At 50.5% G+C, this 25,426-nt stretch overlaps 9 protein-coding genes across 9 annotated transcripts; 3 read left to right on the top strand and 6 right to left on the bottom strand.

Moving 5' to 3' along the window:
• Nucleotides 1-3,565: 3,565 nt before the first annotated feature.
• On the bottom strand, nt 3,566-4,756 carry N7525_000641 (thioredoxin-like protein 1; the record flags this gene model as incomplete). The annotated part of the gene is made up of 3 exons (XM_002562146.2): nt 3,566-4,337; nt 4,435-4,582; nt 4,681-4,756. 3 exons carry the CDS (start codon nt 4,754-4,756, stop codon nt 3,566-3,568), a joined length of 996 nt encoding a protein of 331 aa, XP_002562192.2.
• An 880-nt stretch (nt 4,757-5,636) lies between these two features.
• On the bottom strand, nt 5,637-6,242 carry N7525_000640 (uncharacterized protein; the record flags this gene model as incomplete). Its single annotated transcript, XM_002562147.1, has 1 exon — nt 5,637-6,242. One exon carries the CDS (start codon nt 6,240-6,242, stop codon nt 5,637-5,639), a length of 606 nt encoding a protein of 201 aa, XP_002562193.1.
• Nucleotides 6,243-6,913: 671 nt separating this feature from the next.
• N7525_000639 (peroxidase) lies at nt 6,914-8,087 on the bottom strand (the record flags this gene model as incomplete). Its single annotated transcript, XM_002562148.1, has 2 exons — nt 6,914-7,651; nt 7,728-8,087. The coding sequence occupies 2 exons, from the start codon at nt 8,085-8,087 to the stop codon at nt 6,914-6,916; spliced, it is 1,098 nt and encodes a 365-aa protein (XP_002562194.1).
• Nucleotides 8,088-10,360: 2,273 nt separating this feature from the next.
• On the top strand, nt 10,361-12,943 carry N7525_000638 (uncharacterized protein; the record flags this gene model as incomplete). Its single annotated transcript, XM_002562150.2, has 4 exons — nt 10,361-10,475; nt 10,535-10,551; nt 10,614-10,724; nt 10,796-12,943. 4 exons carry the CDS (start codon nt 10,361-10,363, stop codon nt 12,941-12,943), a joined length of 2,391 nt encoding a protein of 796 aa, XP_002562196.2.
• A 496-nt stretch (nt 12,944-13,439) lies between these two features.
• gpi10 (putative glycosylphosphatidylinositol-alpha 1,2 mannosyltransferase) lies at nt 13,440-15,891 on the bottom strand (the record flags this gene model as incomplete). The annotated part of the gene is made up of 5 exons (XM_061211638.1): nt 13,440-14,889; nt 14,942-15,088; nt 15,139-15,341; nt 15,413-15,643; nt 15,694-15,891. 5 exons carry the CDS (start codon nt 15,889-15,891, stop codon nt 13,440-13,442), a joined length of 2,229 nt encoding a protein of 742 aa, XP_061070864.1.
• A 749-nt stretch (nt 15,892-16,640) lies between these two features.
• Nucleotides 16,641-18,126, top strand: car2 (ornithine-oxo-acid transaminase; the record flags this gene model as incomplete). Its single annotated transcript, XM_002562152.2, has 3 exons — nt 16,641-17,108; nt 17,181-17,882; nt 17,941-18,126. The coding sequence occupies 3 exons, from the start codon at nt 16,641-16,643 to the stop codon at nt 18,124-18,126; spliced, it is 1,356 nt and encodes a 451-aa protein (XP_002562198.2).
• Nucleotides 18,127-19,007: 881 nt separating this feature from the next.
• On the top strand, nt 19,008-23,333 carry N7525_000635 (ATP-binding cassette transporter YOR1; the record flags this gene model as incomplete). Its single annotated transcript, XM_002562153.2, has 2 exons — nt 19,008-21,908; nt 21,972-23,333. 2 exons carry the CDS (start codon nt 19,008-19,010, stop codon nt 23,331-23,333), a joined length of 4,263 nt encoding a protein of 1,420 aa, XP_002562199.1.
• A 145-nt stretch (nt 23,334-23,478) lies between these two features.
• On the bottom strand, nt 23,479-24,138 carry N7525_000634 (flavin-dependent quinone reductase; the record flags this gene model as incomplete). The annotated part of the gene is made up of 1 exon (XM_002562154.1): nt 23,479-24,138. One exon carries the CDS (start codon nt 24,136-24,138, stop codon nt 23,479-23,481), a length of 660 nt encoding a protein of 219 aa, XP_002562200.1.
• A 360-nt stretch (nt 24,139-24,498) lies between these two features.
• Nucleotides 24,499-25,242, bottom strand: N7525_000633 (uncharacterized protein; the record flags this gene model as incomplete). Its single annotated transcript, XM_002562155.2, has 1 exon — nt 24,499-25,242. The coding sequence occupies one exon, from the start codon at nt 25,240-25,242 to the stop codon at nt 24,499-24,501; it is 744 nt and encodes a 247-aa protein (XP_002562201.2).
• Between the last annotated feature and the right edge of the window lie 184 nt (nt 25,243-25,426).

Here is a 25,426-nt window from a genome sequence, read left to right as displayed (position 1 = left end):
GTTAGGTTACCACTACACCATATCAGGTAAAGTGACAAAGTTACATGGCCAATGGAAGTTTCTCGACGTTCTTAGTTAGGATAATTCTCCTGTCGCAATCTTCAGGCGAGATTTATGAAGCTTCAACTCCAGCATAGTACAACATACCTCTACAGAATGGGGAATGGTACGTGAACCACCCCCACTTTCTACTTGAGGGTATAGATCGGCCTGTAACCCACATATCAGACAAATTGGACAAATTAGATCTAGCGAGGTTCGATCGAAGGATTTTTGGACTCGGTACGATCCTGCCAAAAAGAATTTATTGAATGCGGAGATAGACTACCAGCCCGTGGTGGGAATATGCATGAGGGCACCAGATACGTTCCCACACGGGCCGCGGTCCTCGCCAACCAGAGAGCTCACTGAATTTCGTGTCCTTTTCAAATTCCCGTGGAACCACCTCTATCACTCTTGACCCCAATATCAAGGATTGTGATTCCTTGGCTCAGGTACCATTACTCCAACCTACTCCGTAGATTGTATAGTTTTACCCAATTATCAGGCTTTTCATGAGAGACATAGTGGGTCAAAAAAATAATTTCGATCCTCGCTATGGAGTATCGTTTCGGACCTGGATCTTTGGTACGAATGGGGGTGAGCAGAGACTCCCGAGGTTCAAAACGATGTGATTCTCACCCGTGCTTCCCCCAGCCCTATCTGATCAATCCCTGGATGGTTTCCCTGGTACTGAGGTCACAAAGTATCCATCTCGCGGGCCCGGGGAGTATTCCCAATGAGGTCTAGCAGGATGTCGTACGTGGCTTCATGATCATAGAAAGGCATTTCCATACTTTCCGAATTTGGGCATTCATCAAGTCCGCACGTGCAAACTTTCTCCGCCAACTATCGCGCTATATTCCCTAGCCTATGGACATCTGTCCCCACCCAATTCACCATAAATCCCCGAAGACCATACTAATCTAGCGTGTATATCATGCGGAGTATGCAGAATGTACTCCGTAAACATTATCCGGTAAGCGTATAAGCGCGTATCCAGCTCGGAGAGGCTCGGCTCACCGACTACATTCGTCCCTAAGCTATCAGGATCGACGACCGGGTCCCATTTCCCTTCGTATATAGCCTAAGTCTCTACTCCGTACTCCGTAAAGGAAAGTGGCTCTTTCCAACGTTTAACCAAGCCCGCGGCAATGGGAGCAGATCACCTTTCCGCGCAGTATTTGGTACGTAACAGATTTCACCGGCGGTCTTCTTCGGTTCAGCTACTCCGTAGTGGCCATGACTCTGCGCTGGGAGACAAGCTCACCGTTCTCCGCACAAGCTGACTCTTGCGGCCAGTGTATGTACAATTCCAATACATCGTCTCATCAATGGCTTTGGAGCTGGTTCTGGATCTACGGGCTGAAACCACAGCCTGAGCTGAGATGAGACTTGACGCGGCAAGCCTCCTGTGGCAGACAGTCCTGGGGCTTGAAGCCAGATTTGACTCCGGCAGCCGGCTGGTTTTTGGGACCTATAATATATCGGCGATCTGGCGAGACTCATTCGAGACAAATATTACCTTTTTTTTTTTTTTTCGCGAGAGCGATTCACCGACGAGCCGGTGTGCTGTCCTGTCTTGTCTGATGTCCAGCGCTTGCCCGGTCTGTCCAGTCTAAATCGCAGCTGAGGACACGCCATTGGCAGTGGATACACAGCCTGAATGGCGTGCGTCGTTAGCAGCAAAACACTGGACGGTGCTCGTCTCCAGACGGGCTAAAGCGGGTCTTTCGACAGAACTTTGATTCAAGATGTGGTATCCATTTTAAGTAGGTACCTTGCAAGTAGCCTCGCTACAACACACAACACACAACATACCTGACTCATGTCCTTATATCTATGGATACCTAATTAGTACAGACCTCTCCACTCATCAGAATGTACCCAATTTCTACCCACACAAAACAAGCGAACCCACAAGCAAACTTAGGTTGGGGAAATCACCGTGGAGTCCGAGGAACCCGAATCTCGGATAGCGATCGGGAAATACATCATACAATGTCTCCAAGCACCACATCTGGATATTAATTCCTGAAACAACCACCAAAACACAGATTAATGCATCCACAACAAGTCGAAGTCTGGTACACTCAGCCAGCCCTTGATCCTGGAACAAGCCTGTCCGTCAAACCTATAGTGGAGATGGATACGAAGTACAGTATGGAAGTGTGAAAAAAAATTGAGATACGATCTCGGATACGTGCCTGTTAACTCCAGCCTCCAAATGGCCAACGGGACGAGACGGATTGCGTCGCGTAAACAGAGCACCAAGAGCTCCAACTCCATCAGCGGGTCGCGAACGTTCCCATCAGAGCACAGCTACTTGCTATGTATATCCTCGTTATTACCCGGGTACGGCATGTACCTTGCGAGAAGGCGAGGATGTCGGGTGCATCCGATTCGCCGGCCGGTGTAGCTATCGGGCCGAATTTGATATTTCGGCGAACTATTCTGTGCATACCATTGTTCGGCCCTAAAAACACGCGACTCTATGGTTTTCCTAAGCTTGCGCAACATTCTCTAATTCCTTCTCAGGTGGATGCTGTTTTTATATTAACGGCGGTATTCGACAATGTGGCCTTGAAGGCCGTTGGGTTTCTGCCGAGATATTTTGTCTTTGATACAGTCCAGGGAACAAAAGTTGATGTTCTGCATATGACTTCGGAATAGTGCTCGAAATAGTTCTAGTTGCAACCTTGAAGTCCTGGCGGAAACTAAAACATAATCCAATTCGAAGGTTGAAAACAACAATTGCTCGCCCTGGTTGCAGGTCGAGCTCCCCAACCCCAAAAATAAACAGCAAAGGGCCTCAGGAATGGTAAATTGAGATCACGCTCCCATTAGGAGTCAGTCTCTTCCTATCATATATTCCATAATTCTCATCATCGACCATGTTTATGGAAGAAAGAGAAAGAGAAGAAAGGGAAAAGGCATCAAATGAAAAAAATTAGCTCCTCCCGAGGTCGCATATGGCTTACATAATGGAAGTTTCTGTGTGCGCCGAAATTCTTGGAACCTTCCGTTAAAGGCAACCGGAAAAACCAAATCTCCGGATCTCAGCATAAAAGGAAATCCCAGCCAACGCCATTCCTCTTCTTTTCTTTTCTTCTTCGTGCGGCGGCGCGACTCGATAACCCGTGTTGCCTGGACATCTACGGTCATTAGTCTGGCTTTCAGTGATGTAACCCAGGTGTCAGTTGCGCCACAGACGAATGGAATTGCACATTGAATCTTACCTTTACAGGTCTTTCTGATTTCTCCAGGATGAGACCTTGTGGTGGGAGTCAAACATACTTTTTTATATATTCTTAATTGTTTTCTATAGCATTAAATGGAATGGAATCAAGTCACCAATTTTTGCATGATTTTTCACAGCTAGGCGGCTCTCATTAGGCATTGAACTGTACTCTTAACTATCATAAAGTTGACACAATGTTGCTCCGTCCAAACTATTTCTTTGTCTTCGAAAAACCAAATCGCAGTTATCTTAGTGTAGGCTTGTTTTCTCCAGCGTCTATGTCGTTTACTCGCCAGGCTCGTCACCAATCTTCTCCAGCTTGCCCATAGATCGGTTTGCACCCGCCTCGCCAATAACGCGAATGCGGTCAACACGCAGCTTCTCGCTGTCTCCATCCCCATCAACGAAGAACATAACCAGCGATGTCACATTCTGGAAATTAACAAACCGCAGGGGCACCGTCGCAGTCCCAGTCTTCGCATCCCAATCACCTGGCTTGATCTCCACCTTCTGCACAGGAGGAATACCATCCGCCTCATCGAATCCAAGCACATGGGAAGTATTCTTGTAGATGTGCAGGTTCCTGGGCCGCATGGGTGTCTCGTCGTCGTCGCCATCGGCCTCCGCAGGGGGGAAGGAGGTAATCTGAATTGAGTGGACCTTCAGCATCGCGTTGAATGGGACGTACAGCATCAGCTGCTCGTCGGTGTCGCTCTCGGTCCAATCTGGCTGGCCAGCAGCCTTGGCCTTGCCCTTTGCTGCTAGTCCGGACGGCTTCGAGATGTTAAACAAAGCGCGCGGCTCTGCCGTATCCGTATCCCGGTTCAACAGCTCTAATCCCTTCACGTCAACCTGGTCTGTGATATCGCTATAACCCTTGGGCACTGCGCCGCCGATCCAGGGCTCGCCGGAGCTACTTCCTTCGCCGGTTGCTGCTTCGTCCGACTGGCTTGCCTCGGACGCGAGCTTCTGGACAATCTGGTTCAGCTGTGCAGGGTTGGCGCCCTTGACTGTTTGGTTCACGCGGCCGTTCTTGAAGACGATGAAGGTCGGCATCCTAGGTATCGCGGGTTTGTCAGTAAGCGAAGCGACTATTGTAGAATTGCATGTGCAGGTTGGGCTAAGTTCTAGATCTTTGGATAAATTGGACATACGCTGTGACGCCGTAGGCTTGGGCGAGCTCTTGTTGGTGGTCGACATTGATCTTGGTGAATGTGATGAGATTCGGGCGGGAGAGCTGGGTCGCCAGCGAGTTATACGCAGGTGCAATAGCTTTGCATGGTCCGCACCAATCGGCGTGGACTATTCGAGTATCAGGCCAGGGTTAGCGATAGCTCTGCTCGTTCGGAGGGAAAGACAGGGTCTCGGCGGGGCAGGGTCGCGCGGCGGCAAACACTTACAGTCGGCGACGACGAGACGGGATGAGCTAAGGAGCGATGTGAATTGCTCCTTCGATGAAATCTCAATGACAGACATGGTGAAGTTGGGAGGGGAAGGAGCGTAAAATGGAGGGTGGAAGAGGATGGAAAGTTGTGAGGTTGTCCACGGCCGTGGTGTTTTGCTGCCTCCGCATATGTCATCAGCCCCTCTACACAATCGTCAGTCTCATATGGACCACGCCAGGGGATGTATACTTGTAATTATTATTTTATTTTAACTAGTGACTATTGAATCGTCTCCTGGAATGGCAGGATTACTTTGGAATCGCCTCAAATGCCGAATCATTAAAATTTGATGCGTTGGATATATATTGTTATTGTCACCATGTCTACTATGAGATTTGAAATTGTCTATTATGAGTTTCCTCCTTGGTCCTTTCTTCGAAGGAAGGCAGAATATAGATATATACATAAAAGGTGTATTCTCATCTAAATGTGGAACTAAATGTTGACAAGCACAGCATCTGGTCTCATCGTTGAATGCATGAGTTTGAGCCAGGTATAGCCAGAAGGCAAGTGGACGGAGTTGGGCCTCGGAAGGGTGATTCAGCTTTATCTCAATCAAAGAGTGAGATAGGTCCAAAGCGAGGATACCACTTGGTGTGCGCTTGGTTTACACAAGGTCCGACGAGAGTGGTGTGCCCAAACCAGAAGAGACTGGCGGCGCCTGAAGTGCAAAGGAGAAACCGAGGCCAGGAGAACTGACGACAGAAGAAGAGCGAATATCCAAGCCCGTATCCTGTCTGAACCAAAGAGTTGAGTCTCCGGGCGAGACATAGACCAACACAGACATGGGACCATGGGTTGCCATTTATCGCACAGCGACACGGCATGAGTTGCACAATCGGACCCGGATTTCGACGGTATGATAGAGCAGAGACGATTACCAGGAAATAGACCACCTGCCGAGCATCTCTTCATCCCTCATCTGCCTCAACGGCAAACAGAATCTTCAACCAGAGACTGCACCCGCGACACCCGATAATGATCTCGCCATGCTCCGCCTCCCTCTCCAAATCCTCCTCGTTGACCAAAAACCCGCGCTCATCACCGCACCGACATCCGCGATACCAGCAGTCGCCGTCGCCGCCTTCTGCCTCCTCGCAGGCAAGATCTTCCAAATCCACGATCTCCAAGCCGGTATGGAACACATTGCCAGTCTTCTCGCGCTCTGCAACCTTCAGCCTATCCAGACGTAGAGAGCGATCATATTCAGCGCGGAGGGCGGGGTCCGATAGGGTCTTGTAGGCGGTGGTGATCTGGTCGATGGTATACAGTTGTCGCGACGAGTTGCCATCGGATCTGGGAAAGAGAGGGTTCGGAGTAGACGTGGATGTAGAATTAGTTGGCCCTCCTAGCCCGGTCTCCCTTGCGACAGCACCCGCCTTGTCAGGGTGGTGTTTCAGCAATGCTTTATGGTATGCGATCTTGATCTGCTGTTTGGAGAGGACTGTCGACGAAGACCCCGTGAAGGGAAGAGACAGGATCTCATAGAGATCCACAGCATGTGCCGTCCTCGTCATGTTGAAAGAAGTGTATTCCTCTTTCTGTCCAGCGTCTGTTCGTCGTAGCTGGTTGGTTGTGTTGGTTCTGTGTCCCGCGCCGAGTCCTCGAGCGACCAGTCAGAGGTGCGCGCCAGGTTGTAATAGTGACACCCCGGAGTTTAGCGGAGATGTCCAATCGCATGCATTCCAGGGAATGAATGTGGTAATCTGGGGTAGCAGGGGTGCTGCAAAGCGGGGTGAGTGAGCTTTGTTACTGAGAGGATTCCACGAGGATTTGAAAATGGCGGGTCGCCCTTGCACGCCACTTTGGGAGAGGGCCTTCCGGACCCATATTGACATAATGCGTTGGCGACTCCCTCTCTCTTTTATCATCTCGATATCTTGGACATGAATGCATATCTTTTTTTATTACAATTTTCATCGCCATGATGGGTATTCTTCAGAGCTATGCGGTACAGCTCTGCCAAACTTTACCCGATGGCTCTATGTGACCATGCTAATGCTACATCTTACTCAAGGCGAAACCTACATGCTGTGAATACAGTTGAGACTACTGGCGCATGCAAATATGCGAGGGAATCGAAAGTTCCATTGACAACAAGAAAAACAATCTTAGTGAGTAATGACTCGGATATCAAGACAGGTATATAAACAGAGACGGGAATATTAGCAATTTTTGAGCAATCCCCTTACTCAGAAGTCTTGAAGACGAAGCGGTCCTCAGTCTTGAAGGGCACACCGAGCTCAAGGAGCTTGACAAAGACATCAGAGAACTCCTTGAAGAAGACATCGCTGTCCTTGGCATAGCGCTCGACATGCTTCTTGAAGCCCTTATCCTTCATAAGAGCCATATCAGTGGGCAACATCATGAGAGTGCCAGTGGACTTGTCGGTGAACTGTTTCGGGCCGTTCCACTTCTTCTGGATCCAGTTCTCCTCAGCAAGGAGGCGGAAGAACTCATTCGTGAAAACAGTAGGGCTGAAGTTCCAGGGGCCGTCGAAGCCGGAACGATCGGTGTGGCAGCGGCCCAGGGCATGGGCGCCGATCAGTGCAACCATCTCGCGGTCATCAAAGCCCATGCGGGAGAAGATATCGCGGATGTGACGCTGGTCCTTGGCGGCGTCAGGAAGACGGCCATCGGGAGTGCATGCTGCGACATCCCTGTCCTCACGGCCGGGTCTCCAGGGGATCGTTGGGCCGCCCAGCTCTTGGATAGCGCAAGCACCCGCAAGAGTCCACAGATCGGAGTAAGTGATCCAGGGGAACTGAGCCTTGATGGGCTCGAGGAAGTCGCGGGCGGTCTTGAGACCGGCGTTGGCGCCGTGATCGGACTCCGGGGCGAATCTCATGGTGGCGCCGTTGCTGCCTCCGGTGCCGGTCTCCTTATCATAGGTACCACTTGCGTGCCATGCGAGACGAACCAGGACCTATTGAGAGCAACGAAACCGTCTAGGTTAGTTCTTTGGTCTTTAATGACAACAACGAGCAGAAATGACTACTTACGGGACCATAGCTGCCGTCATCATAGTCGGTATCGTCGGCCAGACGGGCAGCGACAGCGTCGTACACCTTCTGGTAGTCGGCCTGGGTAGGGACGAAGGGCTTCTTGGGGGAGGAGGCGGAGTCGCCGTTCAGGTAGAAGTACGCTCCACCACCGAGGGCACCGAGACCAAGAGCCCAGATTCCGAAGGATGAGCCAGACTTCTCCGGGCCAGCTTCCGAAGCATATCCGCGACGAGGAGAGGCGCGAAGACCGTTGGCGGGGATGGCGAAACGGGTGCTGCGTGCAGCAGGACGGAAAGAGGAGGTCGCCGGGGTTGAGCGAAGGAAGGCCCGGGAAGCAGTTCTAGCAGCCGAAGCCATTGTGATAGGGACAGAAAGGGGAGATAAAGAAATCTATGGGTGTTCAGGAAAAAGGAAAGTAAAAGGAGTACAAGTACAAACGAGGAGAGAAGGGAGGAACCGGGGCATTTGTACTTCTGTCACATTTTCTACTGTCAGTACAACCCTGAACCAATACTTCGGTCCCCTCGTACAGAAGCTGATGGAATCACAGCCAATCAAGGGGGCCACATATGCTATTGCCTCGGTGTTTCGTCCATCTCCGCATTCCGGTACATCATCGTACATCCCCAGACTTTCACTTCTTTCACTTCTGTCATTATATTCTTGACTATCTCTATATTACGCTGCAATCCCAGGAGATTGTACTTGTTGAATTGACAGTACAGACTGGTACACCTGACACTAGAGGCGTGAGTAAGAAAGAAAACCGATATCTCGGAAACATCCATGGGTATTATTAACAACAAAGCGCTGTTTGGCCAACGCAGACCCACTCCGCCGCTTTCGACCTGCTTACCTGATCGACCAGTTTGCCCCCGGGCCCACCTTTTGGCAGCTTGCTCAGTAATAATCCAGGTCTAGATACTATACGGAGTACATCTATGTTTATTGATTCAAATAAGCTATTTATTAATCTTTGAGTTCGAGATCCCTTGGCAAGTTTGAACACGTTTCATGGTCTCGATCTTATTACCCATGGTTCTCGCCTGACTGCTGACATCCATAAATGTTCATGGATGGTACATCGCTACGACAGATCCTGCCGCGCGGTTTTAAAGTCGATGGAGGCCCAATTCTATATCTAGGGATTACTGCTCTCACCGCAGCAGTAGGTACACACAGTTCTTATAGGCGTAACCATATATGCCTTATTCTCCTCTCTACATATGGATATCTTGCAACAAACTACAAGTACTATTTCTTTCTTGAACCTCTGCGGCTTAAGCTTCTATATCGATTCTTCGTATATTCCCTTGCTTTTGACCAGCAGTCGTTTTTGCCTGCTACCCTCGAAGAACCCTCCGAACCCATTCCCCGTGGACAGTAGCACATGTTTAGACCGACTGAACCGTCAATGCAGAAAACCCCATTGCCTCTGGCATTTAACTGCCTACCTACATAGCCATGGATATAAATAGTGGGGTTAACCGGAAAATCTTGTTGAGCCGGACAGTCATGTGACACATAAGCTTAAGCTGAGGCTATAATGATCTTATGAGAAGTACGATGATAAATGATCTAGGACAAGGAATATAATGAGGTGCGGAGTGTATTTGAAAATTGATTTGAATTATTACTTGGGGATGTCCGTCGTAAAAAAGTCCTGCTGTTCAATAGATATGAACACCAGGGTGGAGTAGACGCAGCTCTGCTAAAAACTGTTTGGTTTTGATATTCCACGAACGAACGATTAAAAAATCACCCAAGAGACGTCCAGTGCCACAGGTAGGCACCACGCGGGTTATGTGGTTTGAAGTTCATATCTACATGTTGGATCCAAGTCCTCAACAATTCCCGACATTAAAGGATTGGATTCTCGAGTCTCCAACACGCGAATGATTGCAGAAGGAGGAAATGTGTGAGGTGGAAAAGTTTTTATCTTAAGCTTTATGGCACGTGATTGGACTAGCGCAGTCACATGACCCTGTCCTTTTGTATCGAAAATTTCCGCGCAAATTGGAGACTTTCCTTCTTTACACTTTTCCGAACGCATAATCAACCGCCAATTCCTCTATCATAGGATGGTTGGTCATATTGGCGTACTAGAAGATATTCCTGGCTATCATTACGACTTCTCGACGGCTCCGACAGGGCTTCGGCCTTTAGGCGCATTGGTAGATGCGAGTCATTGGTGTCCGGACATGCCATTTTATTCTATAGCATTAATATACATGATCTTTAACTTTCCTTTGGCACCGTACAAGCCTAGGCTCGAGCCTATAAACCTAAGAATCCTAAAGTGTTCTAGAAGACCGGGCCTGGAGAAAACACTATGCCGGAAGAAACACGGAACGAATCGATATAGTAGAATGAGATTGTCAACTCAACCTTGGAACAGTTAAGCTAAATGTTCAAATCCTAACTTCTCTACTCTACTCTTTCTTTACTCTTTGTACTCCGTATATTCCGTAGTGCACATACATGTCTCATTTGGAATGATCTGCCCCTCGGACATCAATTGACCTCTTCTCCGCCCTGGGAACCAGAATTCTTCCCCTATTCCACTTTGTATTACTGCCACTCCTTCTATTTATTTATTCTTGTAATTATTTTCTTTTCTTTTTTGCATCATGGCTCCCGGCATCAGCAAGCGCGAGCAGGCGCGGAATGAAAAGACTCTGGCGGAGCTGATCCGGACCGTTCCTGGCAATGACCGATGTGCCGATTGCGATGCCTTGACCCCAGGTTCGTCCCTAAAGACCTTTGACCTTTATTGTTGATCTCACTAATTATTATTTGAATAGGATGGGCAAGCTGGAATGTATGTCGCCGCTTCTTTTTACCTTCGATCGAATCCACAAACTGACTGTTCATCTCCGACAGATGGGCATCTTCCTTTGCATGCGTTGCGCCGCACTGCACCGAAAGCTGGGCACGCATATCTCCAAGATCAAGTCTTTAACCATGGACACATGGACATCAGAGCAAGTTGATGTGAGCACAATGCGACAACCCGCAATAGCAAAGGCCATGAACTGACAAAGTGGACTTTATCACCTGGACAGAACATGAAATCGCACGGTAATATCCTTATGAACAAAATGAACAACCCACGAGGTATCAAGCCGCCAATCCCCACCGACATTGACGAGGCCGATGCATGCATGGAACGGTTTATCCGGCAGAAATATCAACACCGTTCGTTGGAAAATGGAAAGCCAAAGCCCCCGAGCAGGGAGGATTCAAGTTACTCCAACCATAGGGCCCCGTCCCCCGTGGAGTCAAGAAAGAATGACTATAACATATCTCCTGAGGGTTCTCCTCCTCCACTTCCGCCCAAGTCTGGGAGATTTTTCAAGTTTGGTCTACGATCGTCATCCTCTACCTCGAACCTCCGCCGATTTGGTGGTAAGCCCAAGGTGACTTCGCCAACCTCGGATGACGGAGCCTGGTCACCACCACCATTGCAATCTAGAAAGACGACAGGACTTGGTGCGCCTGTGGCCGATGTAACAACGGCATCTTTCGAGTCCAAAATGGCGGCATTGCAGCAGATGGGATTCACCAATGACCGACGAAACGAGATGGTCCTCAAAGGACTCCATGAGGATCTGGATCGAGCGGTGGAAACACTGGTCAGGTTGGGTGAGGGGGGTAACCCCGCATCAAGATCCAGGACCCCGGCCGGGACCAGCAGTGGTGCATCCGCACGCGTAGTAATCCCGAAGCCTGAGACGTCCAAAAACCCATTCCCCGTTACAACCGACAACACATTCCCTGAAGTTTCCAACAACCCATTTGACCGAGCAGTCTCGAATCCTGTGGCCCCGTCGCAAACCCAGCAACCACAGACCACTGCGTACAACCCATTCGATCAGATGAACGGGAAGCCGGCATCTACACAGCCTTTAGAGTCATATTTCCAGGGCCTGCAGGTCTCCCAGCCCTTGTTTCCCCACTCCACCGGTGGGTACCCGAACCAGACAAGCTCCATGCAGCACTCTCTACATCAGCAGTCCTATACGCCTCCGGTCACTGCGACATTCGCGCAGTCTCCCTATGTTACGTCGCCTCAGCCAATGGACAAAAGCTACAATCCATTCGACCAGGCACCACCGCAGCCGCAGGGTGGCTTGGCTAGTCAGACATATCCCAACCCTAATGTCCCGCAAACGAACCCTTTCTTCAACACTGCGCCACAAAATCAACCCATGCAGCCCCAACAGCAGCGAATGAACCCGCTCATGACGAAACCAGGGGGCTTTGAGCCTCCTCGTCATGCAAATACCATGCCCGTCATGTCCTCTTCCTCGCCATTTGGACTAACTGCTCCTTCCCAAGTACAGCAGCAGCAACCACAGATGCAGATGCAGATGCAGCCGCAGATGCAGCCCCAACAGCAACAGCAGCAGCCATCAAATGGTCTGGGAGCTTACAACCCGTTCCAACAAGGGCCGGCGCCGAACACAGCGCAGAGCGCAGGTGGCTACCCTAACCAATTCCAGTCTCACCTGCAACCGCAGCCACAGCAGGCGCAGCAGCTCATGCCTCAGCGCACTGGGATGGACAAAAACAGCATTCTTTCGTTATACAATATGGGTCCCGCGCAATCTAACATGACAACCATTGCCGAGCAACCTCAGCAACCTCAGCAACCTCAGCCATCCCAGGCCCCACCTCCCTCGATGAACCCTTACGCCCAACCATCAAACCAATACACCTCCATGTCTCATACCCAGCAAGCCACAAACTTCCAGAATCAACACCAGCCCCAGCCCCAGCAAAATTCCCAGTCCCAGCAACCTACCGCCAACACTCAGCCCACCACGTCCAACAACCCCTTCTTCGGCACCGCTCCCACAGGCAGCGGATCCGGCCTTGCCGCACAGGCAGGCATCAACACATATCAGCAGCAATCCACAGGACTCGGAATTGGCGGCATGAACGACCAACCCGGGGCCGGAACTACCACCGGAACTACCCCGTCCACGGGAACGAACAACTCCCCATTCTCGGGAATGAGCAGTCCGCCCTTTGCAGGAGCAAACAGCTCCCCATTTGCTGGAGGCAAGTCACCTTTTTCAGGCCCACCGCCTACGAACTCAGCATTCCCACGAACGCACATGAGCCAGCCGAGCGTCGATGTGAGCGGGCTGCAGAATGGTCGGCATAGCCCTGATGCCTTTGCTAGTCTGAGTGCTCGCTATGGTTGAGTTTTTTGACTTTGGCCTTGGATAATACCTAGATAGATGGTCGGGCAATGTGAATATGGATATTGACATGGACATTAGTTTTGGTTTTCATTCTGACGTTGACTCTTGTACTGATATAGAAGATTGACGAGACGTGTTATGGTTGTGCATGTCCGGAGCATTTTCATTGTCTGTTTGACGCTCGTTCGATCTTTTTTCTTTTCTTCTTGTCACATTCCCTGTTGTTATTTTCTTTGTTCATTAGAATATTCCTTTGGCTTCCGGTTAGCGAGTCAAATAGTACAAATGTTGTGTCTTGTTGCATATGAGTTTCAAACTAATATATTACTGGGGAATCAAGACAGATTATCGTACTGTAGATCTAGGGCTATATGTTCAAAGAGAAGCGAAGACAAAAGGGAAAGAGTAAGGGAAGGAAGATCCGCAGCACCAAATATATAACGCGAAAGAGCTAGCGACCAAAAAGCCAACTGAAAAAGGCCAGGAATCGATGATCTCAAGACCACAGTTCTGCCTCCGTAGGTCTCCTCTCAGCTCCGCCCAACCAAGACGGCAACACGGGAAGCCAGTCGGACATCCAGGAAGGAAGCCAACTTGTCTTCTGCTTGGAGAATGACAACCTCGTTACAAATTTCTCCCAACGAGAGGCGGGACGCCAGGGCCAAGGAATCGATGATTTTGAAGGCGACGAGAAAAGAGCCTTCACTGAACGTCGCCACGACGCAAACAATGAAGGAGGTGATGAGGACCAAGGCATCGAAGACACGTGGAGGCCCATCCATCCTTGCTTTCTTTGCTTGCGCCCCTCATTCTTGAACGCTTCCACGATACGATCGAATTGCTTATCCCGGCTTTGCCGCAATTGGCGTTCGGTATTGGAGCGCCACGCGTCCTGCTCGGCTGTGTCCAGGCACCAGACTACAATGTCGCCGCGACGGCGCCAGTCATCATGCCAGGCGGTGTTGAAGGTGCGCCAGCACTCACCATAGTACGAGCCGCGCAGTATGGCGTAGAGGGTTGGTTCGAGCTGGGCGAAGAAGATGAGGTAGTCGGGCCATTCATGTTGTGGAGCCTTATTGGTGGACTTTCCTGGTACAAAATCATGTGCAGAAGAGGCGTAGCTTGGTCGTCGAGGGACGTGTCGGAGACCGCCAGCCATATTCTGGCGTAGAAATTGGAATGGGTCGTCGTAGAATTGGTCTGCTTCGTCTCGGTAGACGGCTTTCTGGGTTGCATTGAGATCAATCGGTGGCTCGCAGGAAAGGGCCCAGGCGTTAATTGTCGGGTAGACGAGATGAGAGCGCCAGGGCGTGCTGTGGCAGGGCATTAAAAAGCCAGCAGAGATTCCGGTTTCTGAGACGGAGTTTGTTTGTCTCTTTGTTGGTACCGAGTGTGCTTCGTGCTGCTGACGGAGATAGGAGAGGACCCTAAGTGTTCCCGACGCATGATGGAGAGTTGTATACAGCGCAATGACCACATTTACAAGTACGAGAAAGATGAGAATCAATCTGCGGGGTGTATGACGCGGGTATGCCCGCGAGTAGATGGCTGGGTAAAAGAACTGCACCAATGGTGGCGCAGCTAATATGTGCAGGCAGGGCAGCAATGGGTAGATGAATCGTACCTCCTTGTGAGAGATCAAAGAGAGGACAAATGGCATCAGAAGACAGACAGTCGCCAATTGCACTCGGATCGCCGCCTGCAAACTGTCTCCCACTGTGGACTTCCGAGTCGTCAAGGTTCGGTATAAACCAATAAGCGCAAAGGGCAAAAGAGTGGTGAGTAGAAGCGGATAGCCCTGGGAGATGTAGTAATGCCAGTCATTGCTGCCATAGAAGACAGCCAGTGACTGCGCGATGTTGAAGTATAGGAACCTGAGCGGTGGGAAGGTCCAAATTCCATAGAACAGACGGTCCGCAACGGAAGACACCGCGAGAATTGCCGACCTGCCAGATCGAAAGGTCAGCTGGCCCCTTATGAGGGAGCCGGATTACTTACCCGCAAACTATGACTTCAAAAATGAGGATCTTGCGCTGGGGCCAAGACGTCCGAAGCCAAGCGAGGCCGGCCAGGGTTGCCCAGACGAGAATATTGGTCGGCCGCAGTATACATGCGAGCGCCGCCAGCGGCAGGCATTGGTGGAGGCTGCAGGCAGCGTCAGTGGCTGTTGTCACAAAGTTGGGGTCCAGTCATACCCAACTATCGCACTTCGATCCCGGTCCGTGCCCCTCATTTGGTTGCTGGTGCTTTTGTCGCGGCCATCGCCGGCTGTAGAGCCTGCCGACCACTGCCATGGCCATAGTTCCAATGCAACAATGGTGAGTGTAGTTTCAAGACAATTCGACAGGGTCCTAGTGGAGCAGAACCATTGCCAGGGATTCAGGACCGTTGCGACCAGCTGTTAGAACAATTAGCATGCGCATTTTCCTGCCCAGAGAAGTCCCGAACACGCGACACATAATCACATACTGTTGTCCAGGATCCACGAGAATCATCTCCATAGACGCGAACTGCGAGCTTCCATGTGTAGAAATCACCAATTGCCGCGACAACGGCCTGCGCTGTCTTTGGGGCGGCAATCAGGAGCTCTGCGCGCGTAGCGGGCGACACGCTGAGGGCGGAGGCGAGGAAATTGGCTGTTTTATAGAGAGCGGCGAAGAAGAGAGGATGTAGTGAGGATCGGAGTTGGTGCCGCCATTCCTAGGACAGGTTAGCCAAAGCCATGTGTTGACGCGATCGCGTTCACTCACCCATGTTACCCAGGCCCCTTGGCCTTGACCGAATGCGATCTGCCAGGCTGGCTCTAGTGATTGGAAGTATTCATCAGGTTGGAAAAAGGTCCGAACCGCGAACGCGTTGACGAGACGGAAGGCGATGAGGAAGAGGAGTATGTTTTGAGTGGGCGCGCGGGGGATTTGAGGTGTTCGCGGAGAAATTGGTTTAGACATGATCAAGGGTAAGATAATTGTAAAGACTCATTCATTCCCTCGTACATTGCGACTCAAGTATTGTCTGATTTCGCAAAGCGCAATGAACAAAGGAGAGGGCGGTAGAGGATCTCCCCGAGGTTCGACTCAACTCGAATTGCCCTGAATTGCCCTGAACTGCCTAATATCTCCTTTGTCTCATCTTTTTATTTTTATTCGTACTTTCGTATTTTGTTTGAATGATAATTGTTCTTTATTTTAGCATAATCTTTATTTGTTTATATCTCTAACGTTCAAGTATATTTTCTTCTTCAATAACCGTAGTATGTATGACGTGCATTTCTACTGGTCTCCCTTTCTCTCTCCCTCATTCTTTTTTTCTTTTTTTTTTAGCTGATTCTAATTAGATCAATAATTAATACCTGGAACATGATAGTCAATATAGAACCAATGAACGAATCAGAAATCGTGGTTATCCAAGCCAATGGAGCCGTGTAGGGTAATCCTGCGCATAGGGAACAGCATCGGCACGACCTGTACTTAGCGGACATCCCGTCTAACAAGTCTAACACTTAACGGCATAGCGGCTGTACAAAGGGAAAATTCCCCTTACTTATATATCTCTTGTCTTCTTCTTTTTCGGAGTTTCTCTTTTCTCTGAATTTCTCTTCAATTTCTTTGAATCCCTCATCTTCCCTTCTTTACCCCAGTGCCGATCCTCCGTTTACCTCCAACTTCCCCCAACTTCTTAGCTCTCCCCGCAATCCACCATGGCTACCAACGGGTCTTTCTCCCACTACCATGCTGCCTCTTCTGCTGAGGCTATTGAGGCTGAGCATGAATATGCTGCCCACAACTACCACCCTCTCCCTATTGTCTTTGCCCGGGCTCAGGGTACTTCGGTCTGGGACCCCGAAGGTCGTCACTACCTTGACTTCCTCTCCGCCTACTCTGCTGTGAACCAAGGCCACTGCCACCCCAAATTGATTGCTGCACTGGTAGACCAAGCTTCGCGAGTAACTCTAAGCTCCCGGGCATTCTACAATGACGTTTTCCCTCGCTTTGCCAAGTTTGTTACCGGCTACTTTGGCTTTGACATGGTGATGCCCATGAACACCGGCGCCGAGGCTGTTGAGACGGGTATCAAAATCGCCCGCAAATGGGGATACAAGGTCAAGGGCATTCCGGAAAATAAAGCCGTTATCTTGAGTGCAGAGAATAACTTCCATGGGCGTACAGTATGTGAATTGTGACCCCTCCCTGTTACACCAGTTACATCAGTGGCTGACTATGATGACCCCTTGCATTAGTTCGCCGCCATTTCCCTATCTTCCGATCCCGAGTCACGCGAGAACTACGGCCCTTATCTGCCCGGTATCGGATGCACGATCCCGGGAACTGAGAAGCCCATCGCCTACAATGACAAGGTAGCTCTACGTGAGGCGTTCGAGGCCGCCGGCCCCAACCTCGCTGGTTTCCTCGTCGAGCCTATCCAGGGTGAGGCAGGCATCGTCGTCCCCGATGAAGACTACCTGCAGGAGGCCCGGGCACTTTGCGACAAGCACAATGTGTTGCTGATCTGCGATGAGATCCAAACCGGTATCGCGCGCACGGGTAAGTTGTTGTGCCACGAGTGGAGCGGCATCAAGCCCGACCTTGTCTTGCTCGGGAAGGCCATCTCCGGTGGTATGTACCCGGTCTCTTGCGTGCTGGGTAGAAAGGACGTCATGCTCACGATCGAGCCTGGCACCCATGGTTCGACCTACGGCGGAAACCCACTTGGTTGCGCCGTTGCTATTCGCGCCCTTGAGGTCGTGCAGGAGGAAAGCATGGTCGAGCGTTCGGAGAAGCTCGGCCACTTGTTCCGGGATGGGCTGCTGGCTATCCAGAGCCCGATCATCCAGACAGTGCGTGGAAAGGGTCTGCTCAATGCCATCGTCATTGATGAGTCGAAGACGAATGGACATACCGCTTGGGATCTGTGTATGTTAATGAAGGAGAAGGGTTTGTTGGTATGTATTCGAGTCTACTCGTGAAGTTCGATTCGGACGCTGACTTCCATTTCTCCAGGCCAAACCTACCCACCAGAACATCATTCGGCTTGCTCCTCCGCTGGTCATCACGGAGGAGGAGATCCAAAAGGCCCTCGACATCATCAAGGAGGCCGTGACAGACCTGCCCAACCTCAAGGGCGCATCCGAGGACAAAGTTATCCCTCCCCCGGAGAAGAAGGTCAAGATTGCTCTTGAGAACTAGTTGCGTCTATAGAGAGGGGACCTCCGCAGGTCCACAGATCACAGTCGCAACCCTAAAAGCCCCGTATCATATTATCTAGGTCAGGGCTGGCTACTTGAGATTCCCATTGGACACAAGCTTGAGATGACCGAAATGTGCCTGACACATTTTCCAACGGTCTGCTTGTTATCCCACGACGCGATGACGGATGGCTTTCCTTTTTTCCTTTTCAGGGGCAAAACTTGTATGCCATAGCAAAGAATAGATCATAACAAATTTGGATTTTCAACACAGTCTGCTAATGAAGCCGACTTTGGCTAATATCCACGGACCTACAACATAGGTAGTAACCTACAACCTTGCCCCTCCAGGGCTTCCTCCAAATAAAGATTACTAATCCCAAAGTCGGCGATCGGCATCTACCAACCCCGCGATGCCGACTTGCCGACTTGACAGGGCCTTCGGGTGTTTCCTACAGAGTACCTAAGGTAGATAGTGAATTTTTAAGCGAATGCATGTGTTTTCTTTGGTTTCTTTCCGACTTTTGACTTTTATGTATCCTGACAGGCCCAACAAGCCCGATCTTGGGATGCTTAGCCTGTTTGGTGGATATCATATAAGGGCTCGGACATCCGTGTCCGACTTTTTCAATACTCCGTTCGCATTGTCATATATCTATAAGTCATTAGACCCCCCTGGAATCTCCGGAATCCGAAATAATCTCAAGTTATAAATCCCCAAGCCCTACAGGGCTTAATTCCTAATCCCCGACATTATCTCCGCCTTCCGCATTCAGCATCTCGTGGTTGTCCCCACATCGATTCTATTACTTCCACTTTTTTCATATTCCAATTTCTGGAACACTGTCCAGCTGAACTGGATTCAAATATCCAAAGTTCAGCATGTCCGCGCCCCAGCCGCTACATAAAGTAGTGGTGGCGGATGACAAGCTCCAGGGCAATACCTCGAGATCAGCATCCGGCGAAGCGGACGTGCAGCCTATGCAAAAGAAAAAATGGTATCGCAGACTCAATCCGCTGCGATTGCAAAAGATACCTCCGGTACCGACAGAGCGATCTGTCTCGCATGAACATGGAGCTTCGATTTTCAGCATTATTTCCTTCCAATGGATGTCTCCGTTGATGAAAGTGGGCTATCTACGTCCACTCGATTTGCAGGATATCTGGACTGTCAATCCCGACCGGGCCGTTGATGTATTGTCCGGCCGATTAGACGCCGCATTGGAGAAGCGCACTGAGAGTGGTATTAACCGCCCGCTTCTCTGGGCGTTGTACGACACGTTCAGGTTTGAATTTCTGCTCGGCGGCATCTGTCAGCTTTTCAGCTCGCTGTTGCTTGTATTTGCGCCGTATTTGACTCGGTACCTGATTGCTTTTGCGACGGAGGCTTATGTCGCACAAAAGGCTGGGCACCCTGTGCCTCACATTGGCAAGGGTATGGGGTTCGTCGTTGGTATCACCTGCATGCAGGCACTGCAAAGCTTGTGCACGAATCAGTTCCTGTATCGCGGTCAGGTTGTTGGCGGGCAGATCCGTGCCGTGCTTATTTCCCACATATTTAACAAGGCTATGAAATTATCTGGTCGTGCTAAGGCAGGAGGGCAAGCTACTCCAGAAGAAGCCAAAGCCTTGGAGGCAACGAAGGATGCTCTCTTAAAGCCAGAAGAGAAAGCGAAGAAACAGAAGCCTGATAATGCGCTGCCTGCACCTGGTGGAGTTGCAGGTGATGGCCGCGGATGGAATAATGGTCGCATCACTGCTCTCATGAGCATTGACGTGGACCGAATTAACCTGGCTTGTGGCATGTTCCATATGATTTGGACAGCACCCATCTCCATTATAGTGACACTGGTCCTTCTCTTGGTCAACATTGGCTACAGTTGTTTGTCTGGTTACGCACTGCTGGTAATCGGAATGCCATTTTTGACTTTCGCTGTGCGATCCTTGATCACCCGACGACGGAATATCAACAAGATTACCGACCAGCGTGTATCTCTTACCCAGGAAATTCTGCAAGCTGTGCGGTTCGTGAAGTTCTTTGGTTGGGAGAGCAGCTTCCTCGGCCGTCTGAAAGAGATCCGCGGACGAGAAATTCGTTCCATCCAGACGTTGCTTGCGATCCGCAACGGCATTCTCTGTGTGGCGATGTCTATTCCTGTTTTCGCCTCAATGTTGGCTTTCGTTACCTATGCGCTATCAAATCATGACTTGGATCCCGCGCCGATTTTCTCTTCATTGGCGCTGTTCAATTCCCTGCGGATGCCGCTGAACATGCTGCCACTGGTTATCGGTCAAGTGACCGATGCTTCGACTGCTTTCAATCGAATCCAGGAGTTCCTGCTCGCCGAAGAACAGAAGGAAGATATCGAGCGGGATGAAAACATGGAGAATGCGATCGAAATGGACCATGCTTCGTTTACCTGGGAACGCCTTCCGACAGATGAAAAGGATGCACAAAAAGCCGAAAAGAAGGCAGCGGCACGCCCTGAGCCAACAGAGAAGTCAACACCTGAAGACGAGACCGATGAAACTCCCACAGAGCCATTTAAACTCAAGGACATGACCTTTGAAGTCGGCCGACATGAACTGCTGGCTGTGATTGGAACAGTCGGTTGTGGCAAGAGTTCCTTACTCTCGGCTCTGGCGGGCGATATGCGTGTGACTGATGGCACTGTACGTCTGGGCACCACACGCGCATTCTGTCCCCAGTACGCCTGGATTCAGAATACCACTGTGCGCAACAATATTCTATTTGGGAAGGAATATGACGAAACTTGGTATGAGCAAGTGATTGACGCATGCGCTCTGACCCCAGATCTCGAGATTCTACCGAATGGAGACCAAACCGAGATTGGAGAACGAGGTATCACTGTGTCTGGTGGACAGAAACAGCGTTTGAATATCGCCCGAGCCATATATTTCAATGCGGAACTGGTGCTCATGGATGATCCTTTGTCAGCTGTCGATGCACATGTCGGTCGTCACATCATGGACAAGGCAATCTGTGGCTTGCTCAAAGATCGGTGCCGAATCTTGGCGACGCATCAACTCCATGTTCTCAGCCGATGTGATCGAATCATTGTTATGGACGAGGGCCGGATTAGTGCGGTCGATACATTCGACAACCTGATGCGCGACAACGAGGTCTTCAAGCGGTTGATGTCTAGTTCTCGACAGGAGGATATGCAAGAGGAGGAGGAAGAGGCGGTGGACGAAGCCGTGGATGAAACAGACGAAAAGGAGCCAAGTTCCAAGAAGGCCGCCCCAGCAAAACCCACCGCAGCCCTGATGCAGCAAGAAGAAAAGGCCACCGAATCCGTCGGCTGGAGTGTCTGGAATGCCTATATCAAAGCCTCCGGCAGTTATTTCAATGCCATTATTGTGTTCATCTTACTTGGCCTTACAAATGTCGCCAACATATGGACTAGCCTGTGGCTGTCCTACTGGACTTCTGACAAGTACCCGGCGCTGTCGACCGGCCAATATATTGGAATTTACGCTGGACTGGGTGGTAGTGTTGTTCTCTTGATGTTTGCCTTCTCGACTTACATGACCACCTGCGGTACGAACGCTAGCAAGACCATGCTTCAGCGTGCGATGTCCCGTGTGCTCCGCGCGCCTATGGCTTTCTTCGATACTACACCACTTGGACGAATCACCAACCGCTTCTCGAAGGATATTCAGGTGATGGATAATGAACTTTCCGACGCGATGCGTATCTATGCCCTGACAATGACCATGATTATTTCTGTGATGGTCTTGGTCATAGTGTTCTTCTATTACGTGAGTACCCTTCCCTTGGAATTTCTTGGGTAGTCGTGACAAGATTTGCTAAACCCCCTTTAGTTCGTCATCGCACTTGTCCCGCTGTTCATACTGTTCCTTCTAGCTTCGAACTATTACAGAGCATCCGCCCGCGAGATGAAGCGTCACGAGAGCGTCTTGCGATCAATGGTGTATGCTAGGTTCGGCGAAGCCATCACAGGAGTCGCATGCATTCGAGCATACGGTGTAGAGAACCAATTCCGCCGCACCATTCGAGACTCGATAGATGTGATGAACGGGGCTTATTTCCTCACTTTCTCCAATCAGCGTTGGCTCAGTGTCCGACTCGATGCCGTGGCGACCCTATTAGTTTTCGTGGTCGGTGTTCTGGTCGTCACTTCTCGTTTCAATGTATCTCCCAGTATCTCTGGATTGGTGCTTTCTTATATTTTGGCTATCGCACAGATGCTCCAGTTCACGGTTCGTCAACTGGCCGAGGTTGAGAACAACATGAACGCCACAGAACGTGTTCACTACTATGGTACTCAGTTGGAAGAGGAGGCGCCTTTGCACCAGGCCGAGGTGTCACCCAGCTGGCCCGAGAAGGGCCACATCGAGTTCAACAGCGTGGAGATGCGCTACCGGGCTGAGCTTCCACTCGTGCTGCAGGGGCTTACTATGGACGTGCGAGGAGGCGAGCGCATCGGTATTGTGGGTCGCACCGGTGCCGGCAAATCGAGTATCATGTCCGCACTATTCCGTCTGACCGAACTATCTGGAGGTAACATCAAAATTGACGACATCGACATTTCTACCGTCGGCCTTCACGACCTTCGATCCCGCCTTGCCATCATCCCTCAAGACCCAGCCTTATTCAAGGGGACGATCCGCTCCAATCTTGATCCATTCAACGAGCATAATGACCTCGAGCTATGGTCTGCGCTGCGCAAGGCGTACCTCATCGACCAAGAGCAAGAACTCGAAGGCGAGGAACTTCCAAACGGGTCAGGCAGCGGAACCGCGACCCCAGTCACAGGCAGTGACGTGAAAGCCCGCCCATTAAACAGACTCACCCTCGAGTCGCCCGTCGACGATGAAGGCCTGAACTTTTCCCTAGGCCAGCGGCAGCTGATGGCTCTCGCCCGGGCGCTGGTCCGCGACGCACGTATCATCGTCTGCGACGAAGCTACCTCTTCCGTTGATTTCGAGACAGATCAGAAGATCCAACACACTATGGCTCAGGGCTTCGATGGAAAGACTTTGCTGTGTATTGCACATCGCTTGCGCACGATCATCCACTACGATCGCATCTGCGTTATGGACCAGGGTCGGATTGCCGAGATGGATGCGCCAGTTGCATTGTGGGATAAGGCAGATGGCATCTTCCGTGCCATGTGTGAACGCAGTGGAATCACACGCGAGGACATTCTCAGCACTAACTGAGATGAAGTGATGTTTCAGAAATCAGTATATAATCTCCAGATATCGTACATACAAAATACTAAGGCACATTAGCGTGACTATTAATACATACCATCTTTCCATTCAGTATCTTCACATTATTCTCTATAGAACACCAAGAAGCAGATCACACCTTATCCAATTCACAAACCAATTCCATCCCCAAATTCCGCATCATCCCCTCAACCCCAGCCTCCCTCCACCCAACAAGATCCCTCTCATCCAACCGCACCATCTCTTCCTCCGACAACACCCCAACAGGCAATCCAGTAAACTTAACAGACAAACCAGGCGCCGTCCCAACAACCCTCATCCGCAACCCGGTTAAAACACCACGCAGATGATCCGCCGCCTTCCCACCACCCCGCCCTCCATACGAAACAATCCCCGCCGGCTTCCCCTTCCACTCAAAGAACAGATAATCAAGGGCGTTCTTCAAACTCGCCGGGATACTCCAGTTATACTGCGGCGTGACAAAGATAAAGGCATCGTACTGCCGCACTACGGCGGACCATGCGCGCGTGTGTGCTTTGCTGTAGTGCGGGGTTGGGTCTGCGGCTGGTAGGCTGGCGGGGATGACGGATTCGTCGTAGAGGGGTAGGGATTGATTTGCTAGATCGAGGATTTCAAGGGTTATGTGGCGCGGGTCTGTGTCGGTTGTTTCGTTGTGGTTTGTTGGGATCATCGGGTCTGAGGTGAGGACGTCATAGACGTACTGCGTTATCGTGGGGTTGAGGCGCGGGCTGCGCGTGCTGCTGGTGACTATCGCGACTCGTTTGGGGGGCATTTTGAATGAATATGTACCTCCTAGGAGATACCGAGGATAATTGTTTAAAAAGAGCCTTGTGGGAGTTTATGTTTTCGGGGTTGCGGACATAGTAGTTCGGGTCGGAGATTAGATGGTTCGATATAGATAAACTATGACGATGTCCGTCTTTTTGACAAAGCTACAGTTTAAACCGTATTGTTAGATTAAGATAATTTATAACCAAAATAAAAGGGTAGTAGACAATATCGGAAAGCCACTGTGATTCTGGATTCCAAATAAAACAACCCAAGGAAGGTCCAACAACACCTGTCTAAGGGACAGGGTTACTGGTTCTGTATCCCTGCTCAATTCCAGGAACCGTGACTATATACCCAGGAATCAAGCACAAGACATAAAGCAATGAGTCTGCCCCTGCGTGCCTATCTCTTCTAACGCAGGATCCGGCCTCCGCAACCAATTAGCCAGCATGTTAGTACAGTGATCAACATGCTCCAGATCCGCAAGCATATTATCCAGACGAGCACCACGCATGTGGACATCATGACCTCGTCGAAGGAGATACAGACAATGAACCAAATGCTCACGGACAGCAGTCCAATAGAAATCCGGGTTATTGCCGAGTTCAGTATAGTCCTTCATCTGCTGTGTGGCGGCCTCATCATAGAAATAGACAAACGGCTTTCCGTTGTTGAAATGCGCAAACTCGTCTGTAAAGTCATGCGGACATTCTTTGTGCAGCCAGCAGCCGGCAAGAGGATCGTAGGAGCAGCCGAGAGCTTCGGCTTCCTTGGTTGAGTTGCCGCACGAGTATCTTACTCGTGGAGCTGGTGGCAGACACTGTCGTTTGCCTTCGAGTGTTTCGGGGTATGTGAGTGAGTCAGATGATGGTCCATTTACGACAAGGACTTTGTGGAAGGGTTCCACGGCGATGGCTGTGATTACGGCGATCGCCAGGAGTAGCAAGATCATGAGCAAGCCGGTGATGGTGATTGCTGCGAGGTTTCGTTTCAGAAATTGCTGGAAACCCCGCCGGGATGGTCTGCTTGTGATAGTGGCATCGCTGTCACCATCGGCATCCGATTTCGCAACGGGGTCGTAGTCACGAGAGAAGACTCTGTCCATCATGACAGGATTCACGAGTTTCAACGTGTAGATCTTCGGTGGGGTCGAAGAGAAGAGAAAGATATATTTTCCAGGGGAGAAATCCAGCTGCACATGATGCTTATTGAGGCTAGTCTTATTCACGTCGGACTCGGGACAAAGAGTAGATGAACAGGTGAACGATATAGATGGCCCGATAAAGATG

This window comes from Penicillium rubens (assembly GCF_028828025.1).
Source record: "Penicillium rubens strain IBT 27055 chromosome Unknown utg000001l_segment0_segment0, whole genome shotgun sequence".
Classification (NCBI taxonomy): domain Eukaryota; kingdom Fungi; phylum Ascomycota; class Eurotiomycetes; order Eurotiales; family Aspergillaceae; genus Penicillium; species Penicillium rubens.
Note: the sequence above shows the minus strand (reverse complement) of the source record. Positions and strands in the feature narration are given on the sequence as shown.